Source organism: Nannospalax galili, unplaced genomic scaffold, assembly GCF_000622305.1.
Source record: "Nannospalax galili isolate Female #2095 unplaced genomic scaffold, S.galili_v1.0 scaffold235, whole genome shotgun sequence".
Lineage (NCBI taxonomy): Eukaryota > Metazoa > Chordata > Mammalia > Rodentia > Spalacidae > Nannospalax > Nannospalax galili.
Genome location: NW_008338118.1, coordinates 3189808 through 3211575, shown reverse-complemented (window position 1 = coordinate 3211575; position 21768 = coordinate 3189808). Strand labels below are relative to the sequence as shown.

The following is a 21768-nucleotide window of genomic DNA, read 5'->3' as shown; positions in this document are numbered from 1 at the left end:
TACAGAACACCTTTTGGGGGGTGTCTTTTTGAGACAGGGTCTCCCTGTAGCCCCAGCTGGCCTGGCATTCGCTATGTAGACCAGTCTCACAGAGATCTGCCTGCCTCTGCCCTCCAAGTGCTGGGACTAAAAACGTGTGCCATCACACCAGTTCATATAGAACATCTCAATCAACCAATCTTAATCATCTTTATACTCCCTTAAGCAGTATAATCCTTTAAACTTTATTTTTAATACTGTATTACAAACTAGTCTGTTCCTTAATTTTTTTACCCTTAATTTTTCTCTTATTCTGTGTTGCTGAGATGTCAAAAAGAAAGTGAACAGGGCACTAAATGACTATGTTTTATCCTCTTGGTTCTGGGAACTCAGATTAATATGAGAGTATATACAGAAGGTTAGAAAGAGGGTTTTACGTTAGTTCTTCCAAGTTAAAGACATGTAACCATCACTGTTCTTGGTAAGCTTCTTGAAATTTAATAATCATCACATTCATGATAAGCTCCATTACTTGTTTGTTATATTTTGGCAGCTAAAGTGACCAAATAATATTGCAACCACTGCTAATTTTGTTCATAGAAAAGATCGTAACACTCAAACCTGAGAATTTATACTTACACAAAAAAGAATCGTGTACAGACATGATCCGTATTTGGGACAACCCATATCTCACCATGTTTGTGTAGGTCAGGAGAGGTGATCACTGTAAGGGGAAGATAAAATTAAAGAACTATTTAATTCTAAAGGAATCTGAGTCCATCCCAAGTAACTACATTCCTTCTGTGTGAAATTCTAAAGCAAAATACCTATACTAATGATCATATGATAAATGTCTAACAAAACCAACTGTTAAGACAAGTAAATTAGATCAACAAAAGGTCATGTAACCTCCATGTTGAAAAATAATGGCTATAATAAAAAAGAAGGAAATTATTCAACTATGATCAAAACCAAGTAGGTCATGACTTAACTATGTAGATAGCAACTAGTGTCATGTATAGCTATCAAGTGTTGAAAACTTGAGAGGTAGAAAATAGAACTTACTGACAGTTCTAATGCAAAAAGAGAAAGCGATTTTTTAGTCATTCATTCATTTTTATTTAAAAAAATCTGAGTTTTGTGTAATGCATTTTGGTCATTTCTCTCATAATCTTTTCAGATCCATCACTACCTCCCTACCTACTCATCTTCATGTTCTTTTTCTCCCCCATCAAGTCCAATTTGTGTTACTCAAATACACTTAACAGTGGTACCAGTCCCAGAGCGTGGTCAACCTAACACACCTTTAAATAAAACAGTCTTTTCCTCTCCCACCAGCAACCGTAACGTTAGCCAGACAAATTTTAAAGCAAGAACAAAGAAAAGAGTATGATGTTGCAAATCACCTATCGATTTTTCTACACTAAGTTCAGAATAAAGAGTGAGTCTGGTGAAGGAACAGAAAGTCCTATTGGGTAATCTCCTCAGAGCTTGGGTCAGGCTTCAAGATTTTTATTATCTTATGCATTCAAGCACCAACTTCAAGAGAAGTAGCACACTAACAAAAGAAATGAGTATTACATGATCAAAAAGATAGAATTACATTCTGAAAACCTGCCAGGAATAAAGAATAGCCTCGTCTGAATCCATGCCAAGTCTGCACTTTGGTTTTAACCTTTATGATCTCAACTGTACTTATTTTCCATGGTGCCCTTTGAGATGGTCTTAAGGAATACTGCTTCACTCTTCTACCATGAACACTCTGTAAATACACTTGAACTCTAAAATACAGATAAGACAGAAAGCTAAGTCTTGGGCACTTACCTTCACATAAGGCTATGCATTTCAAGTTACGGCTTTGCAGGAATTGGGATTGCTGTCCTTTTTTCTGAGACTAAATCATAAAACAATTAAAAGATTAAAGTAAAAATGGAACACTACATAAAAAACTGTGCATCACTAAAAAATAATAGTGATCAAGGAGGCAACACGAAAAAAATCTTATCTAGTCCAGTATAGTACCCTTGTATTCTATAATATTCAGTAATTTTTGTTGTATCATTTAATTTCTGTACATAATCATTATCAAATTACTTGTAAAATGAGTGAACTGAAACAATGTTAAAATAGAGTTCAGTCATCTTAGAACATACAATTAGAGTTCAAATTTATTTTTACTGCTAAAGCTGACAGGTTTATATCAAGCTATACAAAATTAAATTTGTATGATCTTTCAAACACTAAAATCAATCACTCCAGACTATGTAACTAGTCAAAAATCAACCTGTGTATTTAGTACCACTTAAAAAGCCACAGAGGTTTTAAAACATCTCATATTGAGACTGGATTTACTTTCAGATATCACAGAAGCTGAAGAGACATCCCCCATCAGCTGGGTTTCCAGTTTGCCCAGCATATGTTTACTTTCTTTAAAAATGCATGAGATTTGTCCTCACTCTTCTCTGTCTGGAATGTTCTTTTTTCCAGAGAGCCACAGGGCTCACTTACTCTCCATCTCTAAGGTTTTATTCAAATGCTATCTTCTCATGAGTGTTTTCTCCTGACCACCTCACTTAACATCCACTCCAGCTCCATCTTCCACCCTAGAGCATTACATACTCTGTTCTGTGACAGTTTTCTTTCTCATCTAGCATTCTATCTATCTAAGCATGGTGTTAATTTATATCCCCTCATGTATTATCAAGAGGACTGGAATACTTTGTCTCAATTTGGTCTCCACTGTCCCTTAGAGTCCCCAAGAAACACTGACATTATAGTGGGAGACCAGCATATACATCTGTCAAATAATTATTGACTATAGGTAATTTGGTTATTGCGTTTGGAGTGAGTTTTATCCCTTTATGAATAATGACCAATTAAAATAATTTGTGCATGCTCGATAAGCCTATTTATTGAAGCCCTGCTGGCTAATAGGGCCATGGTTGACTAATCATATGCAGTCATTCAAGTTGCCACAACACCTGTGATGCAGTACTGCTTTTACTACTTGAAGCCGGCTCATCCTTGGTTGACACCTTCTGCTTCTTGTTCATCCCTAAAAAATATCAGAAAAATAGCAATTTAGGGGCAAAGCTGATTGATGCGAATGAAAGTAAAATCCATCTGCGTCAAAAGTTGACTGTAGGCAAAAATATAATCACACTAGGTAAGAGATGGGCACAAGAGGCTCTCAAGGGAACAGCTGCTGTACCCTAGTATCTGGGGTAGTTGGACATCAAGTGTGGGAAATCCAGGAGATTTAGCAAATAGAACTCTCAGTTTGTTCTTCTTTACATTGAAAACAGAGATGCAAAATTATTTGGCATAGACTACAATTAGGAAATTCTTAAAACTTGGTAAATTAGAACTAACTTTCATCCTTATCTGCTTAGCATAAGGCCAAGAGGAGTGGGAAAAGTAAACAATAAAAAATATATTGCAGTGCAACTTTGTGAACTATTAACACATACTCACTTCTATGTGAAATTTATCATTTATTTTAATTATGAAAAGTTATATAAATTATTTGTCCATAGTAGTCACAAATCTGGGCTTGCTCTATTAATGTCATAATGTCTTACAGTGAAAGATTTTAGAAAAAAAACTGAACTCTCTCTCTCTCTCTCTCTCTCTCTCTATATATATATATATGGAATTGAATCTATACTAGAGAAAGTTCAACTACTATCACACCAGGCATTAAGATATTCTTAAATTTTGTTAATGTTTCAATAAACGTCTTGGAGGAAGGAGCAAAACTGTTCAACAATTTGCAAAGTACAAAGTCTTTCAAGCTGGGCACTCCCCTACTTGCACAGGTAGGCAGAGGCAGACACTGCACTTCAGACATGTCAGACAGAGGAAAAGGCAGAGCATTACATACAGGGGCTGTTCCACTATCTAGGCTCTGTGTTTTCAGACCTCAAAACTAACTTCACTCTCATCTTTCTCTAGAGATCTTTACAAGTCCTCAGGATTAGGGATAGAACCCAGGGGCTCACATACACCAGACAAGTGCTCCATCACCAACCTATATCCCCAGCTCTTGATTACTACTTTTTTTTCAGCAAATCAAGAGCCCTTTAAGATTTTGATAAAAGGTGGACTCTCACCTAGAGAAACGCACACACAGAGACAAAATTTCACATCCAGTCACACTCCTGTATCTCCACTCAGTTCTTTCCATGAATCTAAGGAGTCTATACACTAGTGTAAGAAGCAAAAATCACAGTATTTGATATCTATGCTGACTATGCATAATGTACCTCAAAAAACATTTTAGCTTCTTCCTGTATCATTTAAAGAGTCAGATTTTAATTATTTTCCTTTAAATGGTTAGTCCATTCCTATCTCGATGCCATTTTACACTTCCCATAAAGAAATCCTAGTGTTCTTTTCATATCTCACTACAATTGTATTTCTCAACCTACATGCTCTGTCACAATGCAACATGTCACTCTTTCATCAACAGAGGACTTCAGTGAAGAGGGAGAATGTGAAAGGGCTGTGCTGGCTTTGACCAAATGTATGCAGTTGCTGCCCTCCTGTGATTTGAGAGACGAGATTAGGAAAGCCCACACAAAAGCTACCCAATATTCTTAATGCTTGGGAAAATTCTCTTGGGATGACCAAATTGGATCAGCCACATCTAAGGACTTAGGATGTTGTTTCAGTTCATTCCCACCCAGGCACCTGGCCTGAATTTAGGCTATCTTAGCAATACTAGAACAACCCAACTGCCAACTGAGTGCTGGGTAGTGGATGCTTTGAGAAACAGAAGAATCATCTGGCAGACTGGTATACGAGACTCCTGACCCAAAGAATCGATGAGCACAATAAAGGGGTTGTTTCCCCTGACATTTAGGATGATTTTCCATACAGAAGTAGTCACTCAAATAATTATCTGTACATATTATGCCTCTTTACAACTTTTCATTGCATATTTTATTTTCCTTTTCTTGTTACCTTGCAGTTCTCTCAAGTTGCACATCTTCTTTCCATCAGAATATTTTTTCTAACACTGATATTTCTAAAAATAAATCTAGTGTTAAGTGCTGCAATTTTACTCCTCCATCACTAAGAAATAACTTACTATGGATGAGAGAGCATAAACCTTGTTGAATGAACACACAGAACTAACAGACTTCTTTAAATTTCTTTTCTGCCATAGGAAGTTATTAAGACGTATCATTCAGGCACCACATGTGCAGTATCTCCTGAAACTGAAAAGTGATCATAACACACACACACGTGCACACACACACACACACACACAAGTATTTAAAAGTGGAAGGAAAACACAAGCATTGCGGCTGTAGGACAAGTGAGAAATTGTCATTGGCTATTTTTTAAATTTTATGTAATTTAAATCTCTTTACAAGGAGTACAATTACATTCTACTTAAATTTAAAAAGTGAAAAGCAGCACTCATCACAAACTCCACCACCCACGTTTTAAACGTAGCAGGCTCCCTACAGCATGTGATTTCAGTTTACCTCTAAAACACCACCCATACCTCATCAAAGTATTAGCATGAAATTTCTATTTGGACTGTTTTGTTTCTGACTCATATCAAATGAATTTAATAAAAATATCTGATATATTCAATCTTAGGATGAAAATGTGTGTCTACAGCCTATAAAACTAGGAAAACAAGAACCTAGCACCATTGAAATTAGAAATGAAATACAGGATTACCTGAGTAACCAAAGGATATGCTTGACATTGGGCTAAGATAGATTCCACTTCCATACATTGCACCGTGGAGCTATAATGTAAAGACATAGGAGGGAGAAAGAGGTCAGTTTAAATGTTAATAGTCTATGAAGAAATGCAATCAGTTTCATTCTGGAACATTATGTCTTGGAAAAATGATAGCATACTTATGCCAGGGTCTAATTTGAAAATAGCACTACTATCGTGTGGATAAATTCAGAGTTTATAAATGAAATATGATAGAAGAAAAAAGAGCCTCAAATAATGTTTTCTACTCTGCCTCACTGCAAAGAATTGTAGTCAGTTTTTAGTTTAATGAGTCTAAAATTCTGAAAACAAGACTTGCTGAAAAGCATGGAAAGGAAATTTTATTGATTCACTTGCCAGTATATGAACAAAGTACCTACTAGGGTTTATTATCTAACACATCTGTCATTCCATTCCTTGGCTACAGTTCTAAAGTTAAAAGGAGTTTCATTATTAGAAATTCACCTGGTCTAAGGAAACTCAGAACAATTAAATTCACTTTCTATCACTTCTATGTTCTGGAGACTGCACATGCTAGAAGAGCTCAGTACCAGTTCAACAAATACACACTTACGGACATTCCCATTACATTACAAACACCTCAATGGTCATTGTACATGAGTGACAACTAGCTCAGGTGACCAGATTGAGGTTCTGAATCCTCACGTCTTTATGCTGTGTGATGAACAATTTAGCTGAATGGGACTGAAGAGGAATGGGCAAAGGAAGTGCCTGAGCACAGCAGAGGGCTACAGCTGCAAAATAACACCGAACACTGCACTGGAGGCCGGAGGGGAGGCAACAGTGGATTTATGGTACCTCGCTTCCACTTACTCCTTAATTTTCTCCCCTAAAAGGACTCATACTGAGGCATAGTTCTGAAGAAATGCATGTTGGAATAATGGATAATAATAATATCCTGTATGGTTTTACTTTCTTTATGGTAATGTTTTAATTTTTACTTCCAAAGTGTGATTTTTAGTTTTTCTCACAGGGAATGCTTTGTAGCTGAGTACAGATCAATTTTGCTTCAGGTATTCTGGGAAAATGTGCTTCTCTTTATTAGAAATTCCACATGTTGTTTTAAATAAATATTTTAAAGTTCATACATCTCCCATTTTACAATCATAATTGCATGCTAAACCTCAATAATGAAGAACAATGGTCATATCAAAGCATTCACACATTACCTGCAGACGTGTATTTGAGGCAACAACCAGACCATTCCTCAGGATAGAGTGCCAATTTTCAATGTGAGAGCCACTAAAACACAAAAAGGAGGGGAAAAAGCTGATCCAGAAAGTCAATGATCTTTTATGTTGACCCTAGTACAAGATGCACATGAAAGTTCTGAGCTCCCAAGTTAAGAACTATGCAGCCAATCAGTCACAGCAAAAGCCAACTTCTGAGAGACCAGGCCCCTACTCGCACCCACCCACTTTTGGGAGACTGGGTGGAACATTCCCCTTGACATGCAGCTATACTCACTGAAATGCAAAGGTGCTGCCAAAGAGCTTTTTAGCAGCTCTGAAGTTGGATTCTTTGGCTGGTGGGCTGCTGAGAAGGAGAAACTGATGTGGGGTGTGCATGAACTTCAATTGCTGGCATTCGAAATAATGACAAAGGAAAACATGTCATATTTAACATACAATCAAGCTGGTGGCAATTTCAGATTTTATCATCTTTGAATTATTCAAATTATCAAAATTCAAATTATATTAATTTTACACTAATGACATTTACAGACTAGTTCAAAAGCTATATATTTTAAATTCCTGCATAAGTATTAAATCACTTGGAACTGTTGATATGAAATGAATTCTTTATGCAAATGAGAAAGGAATGCCTGACAGACAATCCAAAGTCAAACTGGGTGTGGTGGAGCATGCTTTTAATCCCAACAGTTTAGTTTAGTTTGTTAGTTTTTGACAGGGTCCTCTAGTCCCAGACCACCTGGAACTCACCATATAGACCAGGCTGGCCTCAGTCTCACAGAGATCCCCCTATCTTTGCCTCCTGAGTGGAGTGCTGGGCTAAAAGGTATGCTTTACCATGCCTGGCCTTTTTTTTTTTAATTATTGTTTAAAAACTACTTGGGCTGAAAAATAAGATATCTGAAGACGGTATCTTTTCATACATGGAAAGGTGAAATGGGAAAAACAAACATTACTACAATCTGTTCCAAACTACCACTTCTCTATCACTTGTGGGATGGCTACCTTCTCTGATGTTGAGGATAGTGTTATTTATTTAAAAGGGCAATGTGCAAGCCAAATATGGGTTAGATATCTTGAAGGGTTTGCGGCTACTGCACAAATTGAAGCAGAAGAATTAAGTTATCCTAGGTGGGTAGCTTCCATTCTTGGAAAGGCTGCCTGATAGCCATGGGGTGCATATTTGAAAACACAACTTACCCTGTTAACTGGCAGTTTCACAATATGTGACCTATTACTTGAGATAACCCTGGAATTGAAATAATCAGTCAGTCACAACTATATGCCAAAAACATTTAATGATTTACTTCTTAGTCAGCAAGTGACTGAAATGTATTTCTGTTGTACCATAATTAAATTCCATAATACTCTTTTATTGACAACATAAGTTTAGTATTTATTAATGCAAGTTAGGAGCTTATATAACAAAAAGATATTGTCATCTGAGAAAATGCACTTCATGTAACTTATGAAGATAGAGTTCTTAATAAACACACCCCAAATATTAGAAAAATAAACAATTTTGGATATTCAGCACTTTCCAAGTATTATAGTCTATAAACATGAGACATTAATTCATATATATCTTTGTATTGCTTCACTCTACATCACTTACATTGAGGGAGATCATAAGAATATTCTATTTATTCAACCAATTAAGGGTATCTTTGAACATGTAAGTAGACAGAAAGACAGATAAAGAGATAAAGAAATAGATGACAGTGGCTTACATATAAAACTCAACATACTTAGACACCGACACTGACAAAATTTTTAATTCAGGTACTTGAAATAAAGAATGTTTGATATTCTTTAGTAAATGAAAAAAAATAAGAGGAAACTACAAAGTATTTTATTAGATTTTCTTCTCCCTGAAAGAAGAGCAACAATAATCCAAAGGAAAATACAAATAAATAAGTGAAAGTAAGAATCATGGTGATAGTCCTGAGCACAAAAAAGCAATGCTGGAGGAGCTGGATTTCAAACTACATTATAGGTTATAGTCATAAAACAGTATCATATAGGCACAAGAACAAACAAGTAGATCAATGAAACAAAACAGAAGATCCATTCAAATATGAGTGCACACAATTTCAGCCATCATATATTTGACAAAGATGCGAATACACTCTGTAAGAAAGACAGCATCTTCAACAAGTGGTGCTAGGAAAACTGGAACTCCATACATAGAAGAATGAACTAAGGCCCAACTCTATTACCCATAGAAAATTCAACTCCAAATGGATCAAATACCTCAATGTGAAACTTGAAATGCTCAAATTGTTAGAAGAATACATAGGCAGTATCCTACAAGATACAGGTGCAGGAAAGGACTTTCTAAACCAGACTTCAAGGGCTGGGAGATGACTTAGTGGCTAAGAGCACTGGCTGCTCTTGCAGAGGACCAGGTTTGATTCCCAGCATCCACATGGCTTGGTGGCTAACCAGGACTCCAGTTCCAGGAAAATCCAAAGCCCTCTTCTGAAATCTGAGGGCATTTCATGACACAGATGCAATAAATACACTCATATACATCAAATAAAAATAATAAATAAAAATATTAAACAGGTTTCAGTCATTCAGGAATTAAGGTCAACAATTGACAAATGGAATCTCATTAAAATAAAAACCTCTGTACATCAAAGGAAATGACCAATAGGGAAAGCGGAAGCTTTCAGAGTCTTATAGAAAATTATTATCTAGAATGTTCAAGGAACTCAAAAAACAAAGAATCAAGAAAACAAACAAGCCATTCAAAAATTGGGTTATAGATTGAACAGAGAGTTCTCAAAAGAAGAAATTAAAATGCCATAAGACATATCTTGTTTTTTTTTTTTTTTTTTTTTTTTTTTTTTTTTTTTTTTATAAAGGTTCCCCTTTGGCCCCCAGTTGTCCCGGAACTCCCTATGTAGACCAGGCTGGCCTTGAACTCACGGAGATCCACCTGCCTCTGCCACCCAAGTGCTGGGACTACAGGCATGCGCCACCAGGCCTGGCTGACATACCTTTTAAAAAAAAATTTTTTTTTTTTTGGTCTTTTTTGAGACAGGTCTCCTTGTAGCCCCAGCTGTCCCAGAACTCACTATGTAGACCAGGCTGGCCCTCGAACTCACAAAGATCCGCCTGCCTCTGCCTCCCACATGCTGGGATTTTATTTTATTTTATGTGTATTTGTGTATTGCCTGCATGTAGGTAAGTGCAACCGTGTCCTTCAGTGCCCACGCAGGTCAGAAGAGGCTGTTGGATCCCCTGGAACTGGAGTTACGGACAGTTGTTCGCTGCCATGTGGGTGCTGGGATTCGAACCCAAGTCTTCTGCAAGAACAGTCAGTGTTGTTAACCACTGAGCCATCTCTCCAGCCCCTTTAAGAAATATCTTTAAAGTACTCAACAACCTTAATAATTAGGAAAATGCAGATTAAAACTACTTTTAAGATTTTATCTTACCCCAGTCAGAATAGCTAAGATCAAGAAAACAAATGACACAAATGCTAGTTAGGGTGTGGGGAAAGGGGAACCTCATTCACTGCTGGGGACAGTGTAACCTAGTGTGACCATCATGGGAATCATTGTGGAAAACTCTTGAAAATTAAAAATAGATCTACTGTATGACCCAGCCATACAACTCCTTGGCATATACCCAAAGGACTCAATATATAGAGATACTTGCTCAGCCATGTTTATTGCTGCTTTTTTCACAATAGCTAGGAAATAGAAACAACCTAAATGTCCCTCAGTCAATGAATGAATAATGAAAATCTGGAAAACGAACTATACAATGGAGATCTAACAAAAATCTGGATAACAAAACATACAATGAGTTTTACTCAGCCGTAAAGAAAAATTAAATAATGAAATGGATGAAAGTAGACACTGTTATACTGTTATTATACTAGACACTGTTAATAATAAATGGGTGGAACTAGACACTGTTATACTAAGTGAGGTAACACAAAATCAGAAAAACAAGCAACACATGTTCTCTCTTATTTGTGGATCCTAGCTCCAAATACTTAGACATGAGTATATCCTGATGTAACTGCAGAATACAGGAAAATGGAAAGAAGCCACAGAGGTAAAGGGAAAGAAGGAGCTTGAGAGAGGTGGATAGTAGGAGACAGGTATATCAAGCAGAAGTAGAGAAAACCAGGAATATGTTAACTGGGGAATGAATAGGGAAGGCCACACAGGAGGAGAGAGAGAAAGGGAGATAAATAATGTTTAGGTGGTGTTAAACACCAAAGAGAAATGTATACTTATTCATAAGCCTACTGAAGAATGCACATATAATTTATGTGAGTGCAAGTGTATAGGTGAAGGCTACATATAACAAAAATCACAGTTGTTGGTCAAGGTAGTCCAAGAGACTCCAAAAATAATATAATAATATAGACTATTGCCACAACCTTTGATTGCTTCCCAGAACTTGAAGGTAAGACCCTATTGCTGAAGACAAGACATAGAACTTGGGAGAAAATGAGCTGGAACTGACCTGGAAGCCTCCTCCCTGAAGACTAGCTCTCATAGTATTAGAAGGTACTATGCAAGCTGTCAAGGGAGAAAACCATCAATGATCTCGCCCAGCTGTAAAACCTACAAACCACAACAATAACTACCCCAGCAAAGTATCTTCATTGATACAGTAGTAGCACTTTTATCTTGGAGATAAGCACCTATCTAATTTGACTTAAGGTCTGCTCAACAGAAGGGAAGTCAGGTGTAATACATGGCTGGAAATGTCACAGACACTAGAGAATAACTTAGTTCTGTCACTTCTCTAGACTATCTTAATGTCTTACTGTATTCTCAATACATACCCTTATATTTACAGAGAAATATAACTCTCACCACTCATCAAAGAAGCTTCTTTTTTCAGCAGATGGAGACTATTATGAAGTTCCACAACTGTTCAAATGCAGAGAATAAGTGTCTGTGAGGTGTCCAGCTACAATGCAACCTCTACATTTAGGGTTCAGGGAACATCATGGAAGATGGGGTTGAAAGAATGAAAGAGCCAGGGGGATAAGACACCTGCCACTACTTAAGGCATTCTAGACATGCTAGAGAAGCTATGCTAATGAAATCTCCACAGTATGGTAGTCAGGTAACAAGACCAGTATATAGGTGGATAGGAGAAATTTCAAGGGGTCCCACCTCTAGATGAAGCGCTGCAGGCAATCAATCAATGGATGCTGAGGGAGGGATAATCAGTTTTCTCCAGGAACTAGCTCATTGAGGGGTTATCTAATTCCAAGTGGGAAGTCCTAAACACAGGTACATAGGAGAACCATTAAATGGGTTATGTACATGTATGTCTGTGTGTGTCTGTGTATGTGTATGTGCATATGTAACAATAATAAAATGATGAGAAACTGAGAGGGAGTGTGGAGGACATAGGAGGCGGAGTTGGTGGGGGACAGGGAGGGATGGAAAAAACACAAAGACAATACTAGTGTATGACATTCACAAAAAGAAAAATAAAAAATAAAAAAACTAATCAGGCTGTCTTCAAGGGAAAAATGACTATATATGTATTTATATATAATATTTCCTTTCACTTTGAGAAAGTGAAAGACATTAAAAGTGCCATTTTTCTTCATTTTTGTCAGGATTTTAGTAACAAATAAAACAGATTGAAGGAAGGCAAATTTCTTCAGCCAAATTTTGTCATGATCTTGCTAAACTATGAGATTTTACAATTTTGACTAAGTGAGAGAAATCAGAATCCCGAGGAAACTGGATTCTTTACCCTTTGATCACATCTTTTTTTAAAACTTGAAGCCTGTCACTCCCAATAAGTGTTTATGTATTATAATAAGTGTGTATGTGTTATAATCCTCTTTGTATGACTATAAGATAGTTGTACCAGAATTTTTGAGCTTTCAAAGTGATTTCAAAGATCCATATACAGAAAATCTTTATAACCTCTTTTTGTCTTCACTTTGCAAATGAGAGGAAAGATTTGAGGCTGGCATCAAACAAGGTGGGTTCTCAGACCACTTCTCCTCTCTGCTGTACAATCTTCCTGGAATCCAGGCTGGACTAAATGCTACACTCCTCACCAGAGCCTAAAGCAGTACACCTTCTCCAGTGATCTAGCAAAGAGTCCATCAAAGTTACACTGTCCTTGATAAGGAAGCAAAACATATGACGCATATACCAAGAAGATGTTCAATAAAAAGGACTGAAAAAGAGTAAGTTTTATCACTCAGTACTCACTGAACTAGGAAATTAAATGAACCAAAATGCCTTGAACACATAGCCTGGTTAATCACATCCTTTAAGACTGTAGGCTAACTGCTGCTGAAGGCAATGTACTCCTGGTTGTACACATGGCAGCATTTTCCTCCCCATGTGATACACAAGTTTTAATTAAAGTGAGAGTCATTAAGGGCTCTTAGGCTGTAAAACCACCAGGTTTCAGATGCTTGTAGATCTGTAGCTTAACAGGGTTATGAAACAGGATTGCTTTTCCTCTGAAAATCAGTAGAAAGTATTAGAAGGAAAACTAAAATTCTATACCATTGCAGTAGTGGATGAGCAAGTGGGTCCTGTTTATCCATCTGCTTCTTGATTTCCAGATAGGGTGCCTGAAAAATAAAATCATCATAATCATATTACTTGATTTTTTCTTTAAAATTGATTGTTTTAAAAATGAAATCAGAAGCTGTGGGATAGTTAAAATTAAAGCATGTAGCTGTGACATGGGAATAGTAAATTATCCTCTTCACACTCTACAAGTGAAGGGAATGAACTTCCAGGCAGCGTGCAGAAAGACTTGCCTTCCAGTGTTAAGACACTTGACTCAATTTTAGTTCTGCTCTAGATCACTACTGCCTACCCAGTAGGCACACACAGGTCCCATTAGGTCTCCCTCAAGCAAATTCAAAGCTACCAAAGTGCAGAGCATTCATTGAACTACCTACTTTGCCACATTCTTTTCAGTAATTTCCCACTTAGCCCTTTCTACATACAGTCTTCCATTTCTACAGCAGTCCCCTTGCCATCACTCTGTTTCCACTCTTTCACTTCCCCGTAGCCCCTTTGGCTCCTGTGTTCTTCCTTTTTAAAAGAAATCTATTTTCATTTTCGTGGGTATGAGTGTTTTGCCTGCAAGTATATACATGCACTCAGGTGTCAGATCCATTGGAGTTGGAGTTATGGATAGCTGTTAGCCACCTTCCATGTGAGTGTTGGGAACTGAACCCGGGTCCCTGCAAGAACTTCTGAGCCATCTCTCCAGCCCAGTGTCTTCTTTACAAAGTACACTCCCCTTGGCTTGTTTGGGAGATGACCTTGGTTCACATGCAGCCTCCCCTACTACAGTGCTCAAAAGAGAATGTCTTGCCTCTTTTACAAAGTGTCCTAGTGTTTCTCATGACAGTGAGTACTTTTAATTTTAATATTAAAGGAAAATGGGGGTAGTTACTACATATTTCTACAAGAAAACTGGAAACAATTTACATTACAGTCCTTCTAATTTAATGGCATTTATTCCCAAATTAGCCATTTTAGTATAGACCAAAGAGCATCTTCTATGTAACAATTTAGAGCTACCCAGAAAGTAATACACTTTAAAATATGGGCAGCAATAATATATTTATATTTTGGAAAATCTTGAAGAATCTGATGCAATAAAGCCTGACAGCATTGCTGTAAAGTCACTCTGCAAGACAAGAGTACAGCATGACTTTTCCAAACTTGAGACACTGAGGCACCAAGCAACTTCTCCAAGGTCATGGGCCACATCATTGCTGAGCCAGTTACACAATTCTAGCCTGTAACGTCCTAGGCTGATGCTTCATCATCTCTATTGCCTCCTATTAAAATAGCTTACACATGACCCAGAATAAAGGAAGCAATTTTTGGCAGGGAGCTGATTCTAGAGTCAGAGTTTGTAGCTATTTTAAAATCTAAGAGTGAACTGGGTCTAGGGTATAATACAAATATCCTATACCAAACTCTTTTTCATTATTAAAGATGTTTATCATCATGTAAGATACCATGGTGGGTTCTTTTTTTTCTTACCTCCAGTGAAAATGCATTTTATTCTTTTCTTTCCTCATACAAAGAAATGTTTTTAGATAGTACTAGATGAACACAGAAATAGAACTAGAAGAGATGGGGGTGTAAACCAAGTAATAGCACCTGAGGATTTTAGGGCCTCATGTCTGCCACAAATTAACTGCAGAATGAATGAATGAAGATCGAATGAATGAATGAATGAATGAGGTACTGAACTACATGAATAAATAACAGCCAAAAGAATCAAGAATAAAGATAACACTGGGGTGAGCAGAGAGAGCAGTTTAGAAGCTCACTGAGCCCTGGACAGCAGAATATGCCTCTTCTTTCCACAGCAGAAATAAACAACCCAGGTTAAAGTCATTGCACCCTCACAGGTCCCAGCACTACACAAGCCTGGAAAGAGCATTTACAAGCTTTGTATAACATGTACCTTTAACTTTTGATTATTAATTTCTATTTATGATGAAGAGGTTTAAGCCCCTCTCCAACTTTTTGATAGCATAAAGGCCTCAGTACTTCAAAAATCCTCCAAATTATGTGCTTTTCCAAGTGCTAGGCTACAGTCCAAGGATGTGCTGATTTTTTCTAATCAACCCATTCTCTGGTCAGCAAATTTTTCTTCCAGAGCCCCCACTCCCCAAGGGCCAGGAACATAAACCCACACTCTTAGAGAAGCTGCATATTCCAAAGTGTTTTTCATTTCTGTTATACCCAAAATATTTGAAGAAATGTGTATCTTAAAGAATAATTCTAGGGACCTGGGAGATAGTTCAGTCAGTAAAATGCTTGCCACCGAAGCATGAAAACCTGAGTTTGGCTCTCCAGCACGAACAAAAAGGTCAGGTATACTGGCGCACCACTTTCATCCCAGCCCTTGGGAGGCAGAGGCAGGCGGATCTCTGAGTTCAAGGCCAGCCTGGTCTACACAGTGAGTTCCAGGACAGCTGGGGCTACAGGGAGACCCTGTCTCAAAAAAAAAAAAAAAAAAAGTATAGTGGCATGTTTCTGCTCCTTCAGCACCAAGGGAGCAGAGACAGTTGAATCCCTGGAGCTCATTTGCCATCCAGCCTAGGAGAATCAATAAGGCTAGTTAGTGGTAGTGGAAACTGTCTCAAAAAGTAAGGTGGAAAGTAATTGACGAAAATGCCCAATATTGACCTCATGTCTCCATATGCATACATGTACACATATACACTCACACATGCACAAACATACAAATATATACATACACCTCCACATATATATGTATATATATATATATATGTCACACAAGAAAATTTCTAGAGCTATGTGTGGTAGCATATGCTTGTAATCTCAGCACTCGAAAGATGGAAAAAGGAAGATCAGAGGTTCAAGGCCTCTGCAGCTACATATCAAAGTCAAGGCAAGCCTGGGTTACAGGAGATGCTATATACAAAACAAGAGCAAAACAAAACACCACCAAAACCCCAGAGTATTTGGCTTGATGGTGTGGTACATATGCAACACTACCTCTATTGTCCCAAATGTCTGTGTTTATCTTAATGCTTAATGTTCGAAACTGGCAGCATCAATTAAAATCGACATTCTAGGAAGATGGTATTAGAGTTAAAGTTTGTTTCAAACATCCTGACATACCTCAAGCCTTTTGCTCAAGTTTGAGAGACAAGTACTAAGATTAAATTACGCATTTATTCTCCAAACATCAGTGTTAGCATGCCAATACTCTAACAGAATGTAATTAAACTGTCCTAATGCAACACAATTCTTTTATACAAACAAGGAAAAAAATGGTTCCATTTCCATACATGGCTATATGGAATACATTTAAAAATTTGTTTACTCATGCAGTCTGGACTGTAGGAGATGACAAGATGACAAACTTACTTGTGTCATTTCTCTGATGGAAGTTATGCTATCCAGAGCTTTCATTACTCGATCATAGTTCTTCTTCTGTATGAGGAAAAAAGGCATTTTTCACTTACAAGCCTCTGCAAGTTACACATCACGAGAGAAATATATTATTTCTGCACATGAATTTTCCATCACAGCCAATGTGAAAGCGATGATGGTACATAGAGAGAAGACTGTCATAAGATTGGTGAAGGACAGAGGATTTATGACTACAGCCAGAGGGAAGAAAACTTAAATGTTATTCCTTTTATAAAGGCATAAAATCATATCCACCTGACTGAGATAAAATCTTGGCATATAAAAAGATTTGGGGCACTTGATTTTGGCTTTCACCACTAAAACAATAAACAACAAAGCAAGCATAGAACCCTCTAGAAAAAAAAGACCTACTTCAAATCTCCCAATAACTTTTAATTTTTATTGGAACATTATCACCCAAAGAGTAAGATGACAGTGTACAAGTAATGATTTGTACCCAGTGATCGCTCATTTCTATGCAGTATGTAAATAAGAAAGGAAAGGTCTTCCAAGGGAGTAGTCCACAGTTGTTCCTCTAAAATAATCTTAAGATGAACTATAAACTAAGCCAGTTTTGGCTCTCAGTTAACTTGAAATTTGGTTATGGCAGAAATACTCTACCATAAATGTTCCCATAAATGTTTATGAAATGGTTTTCTTAAGAAATGTGAGTCCTTTAACAACATGAATTCAATTGTTGTTAACTTTCAGGGAGAAGGGCAGGAGGGACAGCAAGGGAAGGGGGGGTGACTGCAAAATAACGAACAAAAAGGAAAAATTTCTCCCTTGCCTCATGAGCCTTACAAAACAAATGAGCTTTACATGAGTCAGAATCCCAAATATGTGCTGTGAACTTAAAATGATCATGAATACTCTTGGTGAATCACACAGAGAGGAGACAGCTGCTGTTACAAGCTTTCTGCACAGTGGGCCAAGGGGGACCACTTACCCTGGGGTTGAAGGCCAACATCTGCGGGTCATTAGGATCAACCACAGAGGGATATGGCTCAAAAATGACGACTTTTCTAGGAGATTCCAATGCAGATCTACACATGGACACCAGGAGATCTACCACCTTGAAACACACATGAAGTTACTAAGCGGCAGGGCCATCAGGTGCTTTTAACATAAAGTAATTAGGAAGTCCCAGGTCTGCCAGCCATCCCTCAAATCTATGATTCATGACTTTCTACAAACTTGGCCAAACTGAACCATTAAATAAAAATAACAAATGTGTGTAGCCTGTAATTGCTCACATTCTAGTATGTCTGTCATGAGCACACAGTATATGACAGCACTATTCTAGATTCCAAAGTAAGACAAAATAGGACAGGTCTGTGCTCAAATGGTATGTGATGTCTAATGAACAAGATACACAAAAAAATACCAATTAAAGGAATATGAGCTTCAAAAGAATTTCTGATACTGTTAAATGCAATAAGAATTAAGTAGGTGTTAGAGACTGATATGTAGGGAGGTGCTGGGGATACTTCGGCATCACGAGAGACCTGCCACTGTCTACAAAGATACTGCTGCAGGTGAGGAAAGTCACACAGGCATGAAGAGTTGGGCATAGTCTAGAAAAGTAAATTTTTCCAAATCATCCTGCTACTCTCCTCTGTCAAAGGCAATTGATGATCTTTGATTTGCTAAATACAGTAGTTTTGTGCTATGTTTGTTACTCAATGATCCCTCCACACAATACAGTAGAAGACAGCACTATCTAGAAGCTCAGTGGCCTACCTTCCCCAGTTCCCAGAAGACTATGCTCTATTTCTGAAAAGTGAATGGAGAAAACTGCTCCTATCTAAATGGTAGACAATCACCTGAGCATACATAAAAGGGAAAGCTATATCTGTCAAGTTTTAAAACAAGCATTTTAAAATGCTTGTAAGCAGAGCATGCTGGTACACAGTTGTAACCTTAGCACTGGAGACACTGAGGCAGGGGGCTTACAAGTTCAATTCAAGGCCAGTCTGGGCCAGTACTGGGATCCTGTCTCAATGAAAATAGCCCTAGGTAATTACGTACTTTTTAAAATTTTGTCTTTGCCTTGTCTGATGTTAAGCCAAAACTAATATAATTTCTACTGTGCTGGATAGCTTTAGTGTCAACTTGACACGCCTGGGTTGAGGGAGCCTCAATTGGGGAATTGCCTCTATTGGACTGGCCTGTGGCCATGTCTGAGGGGCATCTTCTTGATGAGTGATGTGGGAGGGCCTAGTCCACTGTGGGTGGTGCCACCCCTGGGCAGGTGGGCCTATGTTGCATAAGAAAGCAGGCTGAGCAGGGGCCAGGAGAACAAGCCAGCAAGCAGCATTCCTCCATGGCCTGTGCTCCAGCTCCTGCCTCCAGGTTCCTGCCCTGAGTTCCTACCTTGGGCTCCCTGATGAACTGTGACCCAGGAGATGTAAGACAAACAAACCCTTTCCTCCCCAAGTTGGTATCAGTCAGAGTATTTTGTCACAGCAATGAAGAAACAAACCAGGACATCTACTCATTAAAATGAAGAGCAAAGCAGCTTAAAAAGTGGTAATATAAATTTATAGTTTATAATATAAAACTTCTGATTCTCATGCTTTTATGTTGGGTATTATGAGCAAATGCCAATAGGACCTTAAAATTATTTTTTTCTGGGTATCCAAAAAATACCTACAGCAACATTCAGAATTTCCAGTGGCCTACACAAATTTGCAACATATAAGCCATTCATAAGACACAAAGCACATATATGCCCTTAGGATCATCCAGAAAACAACCAGAACCATAGTAGTTACTGTTTCTAGCATACCAGTCCATTTATGTGTGCATATACCCTCCCCCAGGCACACATTCAGGAAGTTTGGTTTCCCTCTCACACATTGGTTTTACTCCATAAAGATGTTTCTTAACCTATATAGAAACTGTTTTCAGTATTAGGTAGTCTCTTAAAGAAATAAAATGCAAACAGCAATTCTTAAAAAAGTAGACTCAAGCCAGGCACGGTGGCTTACGCCTTTAATCCCAGCACTCAGGAGGCAGAGGCAGGGGGGACTCTGTGTGGTTAAGGGCAGCTTTGTTGGCACAGGAGGGTCCAGGGCCGCTGGGGGTACAGGGGGAACCTGTTTCAAAAAAAACACACAAAAAAAAAAAAAAAAAAAAAAAAAACCAACCAAACAAAAAAAACCCAGTAGACTCAATAAGATAAAGTAAATAGCCTTTTCTCATGTTTTAGAGAGAAGAAATGGTGGGATGGATCTATATAATTAAAAAAAAACTTTTCAAGAATTATGCCATAGCATGACACTGAAACTTTATAAGGCTCTGTAATATTTTTCTTAGCCAATATTTTCACTACTGGATTTAAGTACGTTATAAGGCAATAATCCTAAGTGGATAGATAATTATGTCAGGAAAGGATTTCTGTAAGTATTCTAGCTGGTTTTATCCAGGTATTCCTAGGTGGAAAGGGGCTGGTAGTGAAGGAACAGGGTGCCCCTCTGTAATTCTTCCTCCACTCTACTATAGGCCATGCACTAAAGACCCCAGAATCACAAGTCACCATGTAGAAAGAAGTCCATCAAACATTCCAACTAGACACTGTATGAAATAAAATTCTAGCATACTGTGGTGGTTTGAATGAGAATGGCCCAAATAGGCTCCAAGTATTTGGACACTTGGTCCTTAGTTTGTGGTGCTGTTTGAGGAGGGTCATGGAACCTTTTGGAATTGTAGATGGAGGTGTGGCCTAGCACATCACTGGGGGTGGACTTTGAGAGTTCTTAAGCCCTGCTGGACTTAGTCTCGCCTCTCTGTCTCTCTCTCGCTCTCTCTCTCTCCCCACCTCCCATATCTTCTGTTGCCATGCCTCCCTCACCACTAAGCCTCTAACCCTTTGAACTGTAACCCAGATAAACTCTGCTGTTTATAAATTCCCTTGGTTGTGGTATCTTATCACAACAACAGAAAAGTAACTAATACACATATTAAGCCTCTGTAACTTTGGTTTGTCACAGAAGACAACACTGGGATCTATAACAAAAGGTTTATATGATACTATGTGGATTAAACATAACTAAAAATTTCTAAATATTTCATGAAGTACATTACCTACTTTTTTTTTTTTTTGTCTTTTTGAGACAGGGTCTCCTTGTAGCCCCAGCTGTCCTGGAACTCACTATGTAGACCAGGCTGGCCTCAAACTCACAAAGATCCACCTGCCTGCCTCTGTCTCCCAAGTGCTGATAACATAAAACTGACTTCCTTTAGCTCAAATGATATATTTCTCCATTTTACCCTTTACAATCAAATATTTTGAATTGTACCTTATAATCTATAAACACTACAGAGAAGTTGAACACATGTCTATCTTCTTAGCTTGAATAAAAATAAAATTGAAGAAATAATATGGAGGTTAACTATGATACTTAGGATAGATATTTAAAGAAATACTAAATTCACACAATGAGAATTAAGCCACTTAATGGGTAAAGGCAAAACATCTGTAAGTTTACAGAATCAGGTGCCTCCCCAAAGACACTACATACAATTCAATGGGGAAAGCAATTCCAAACACTTCCACTTTGAGGTAAGAAAAATCTTGCAAGTGAGAAAAATTCAATCATTGGTCTTTAGCTCCTTGAAAGTCTGAGTGTGTAAGAGGGGAGACTACAGGAAGAGCCGACAGATACACAGCGGAATCTGAAAGCAGAGGCAGATTTAGACCACAGAGCAATGGTTGCCAAGCATTTCACCAGGAACTCAATATTATTGTAATTGTCATGTCCTATATGAAAATGCAATATACAAACAAATTAAGCTGAACTTCTCTGGTTAAAGAAGTATTGGGGATCCTGGAATGACAGATGCTTAGGCCACAGGGCACTGCTGATCCAGTTTGTGTTCCCCAGAACTCT

At 37.9% G+C, this 21768-nt stretch overlaps 1 protein-coding gene across 2 annotated transcripts in view; it reads right to left on the bottom strand.

Annotated features, from left to right (window-relative positions):
- Window positions 1-21768, bottom strand: part of Parp8 (poly(ADP-ribose) polymerase family member 8) — a 203452-nt gene that overhangs the window by 11062 nt on the left and 170622 nt on the right. For both annotated transcript variants that reach the window (XM_008832936.3, XM_017798109.2), the window contains exons 17-26: window positions 17823-17948; window positions 16829-16894; window positions 13457-13524; window positions 8136-8184; window positions 7210-7322; window positions 6912-6984; window positions 5677-5746; window positions 2961-3034; window positions 1804-1873; window positions 619-703 (exon numbers count right to left, since the gene is read on the bottom strand). In XM_008832936.3, coding sequence (XP_008831158.1) covers window positions 619-703; window positions 1804-1873; window positions 2961-3034; window positions 5677-5746; window positions 6912-6984; window positions 7210-7322; window positions 8136-8184; window positions 13457-13524; window positions 16829-16894; window positions 17823-17948 — 794 coding nt within the window. The remainder of the gene's footprint in view (window positions 1-618; window positions 704-1803; window positions 1874-2960; window positions 3035-5676; window positions 5747-6911; window positions 6985-7209; window positions 7323-8135; window positions 8185-13456; window positions 13525-16828; window positions 16895-17822; window positions 17949-21768) is intronic.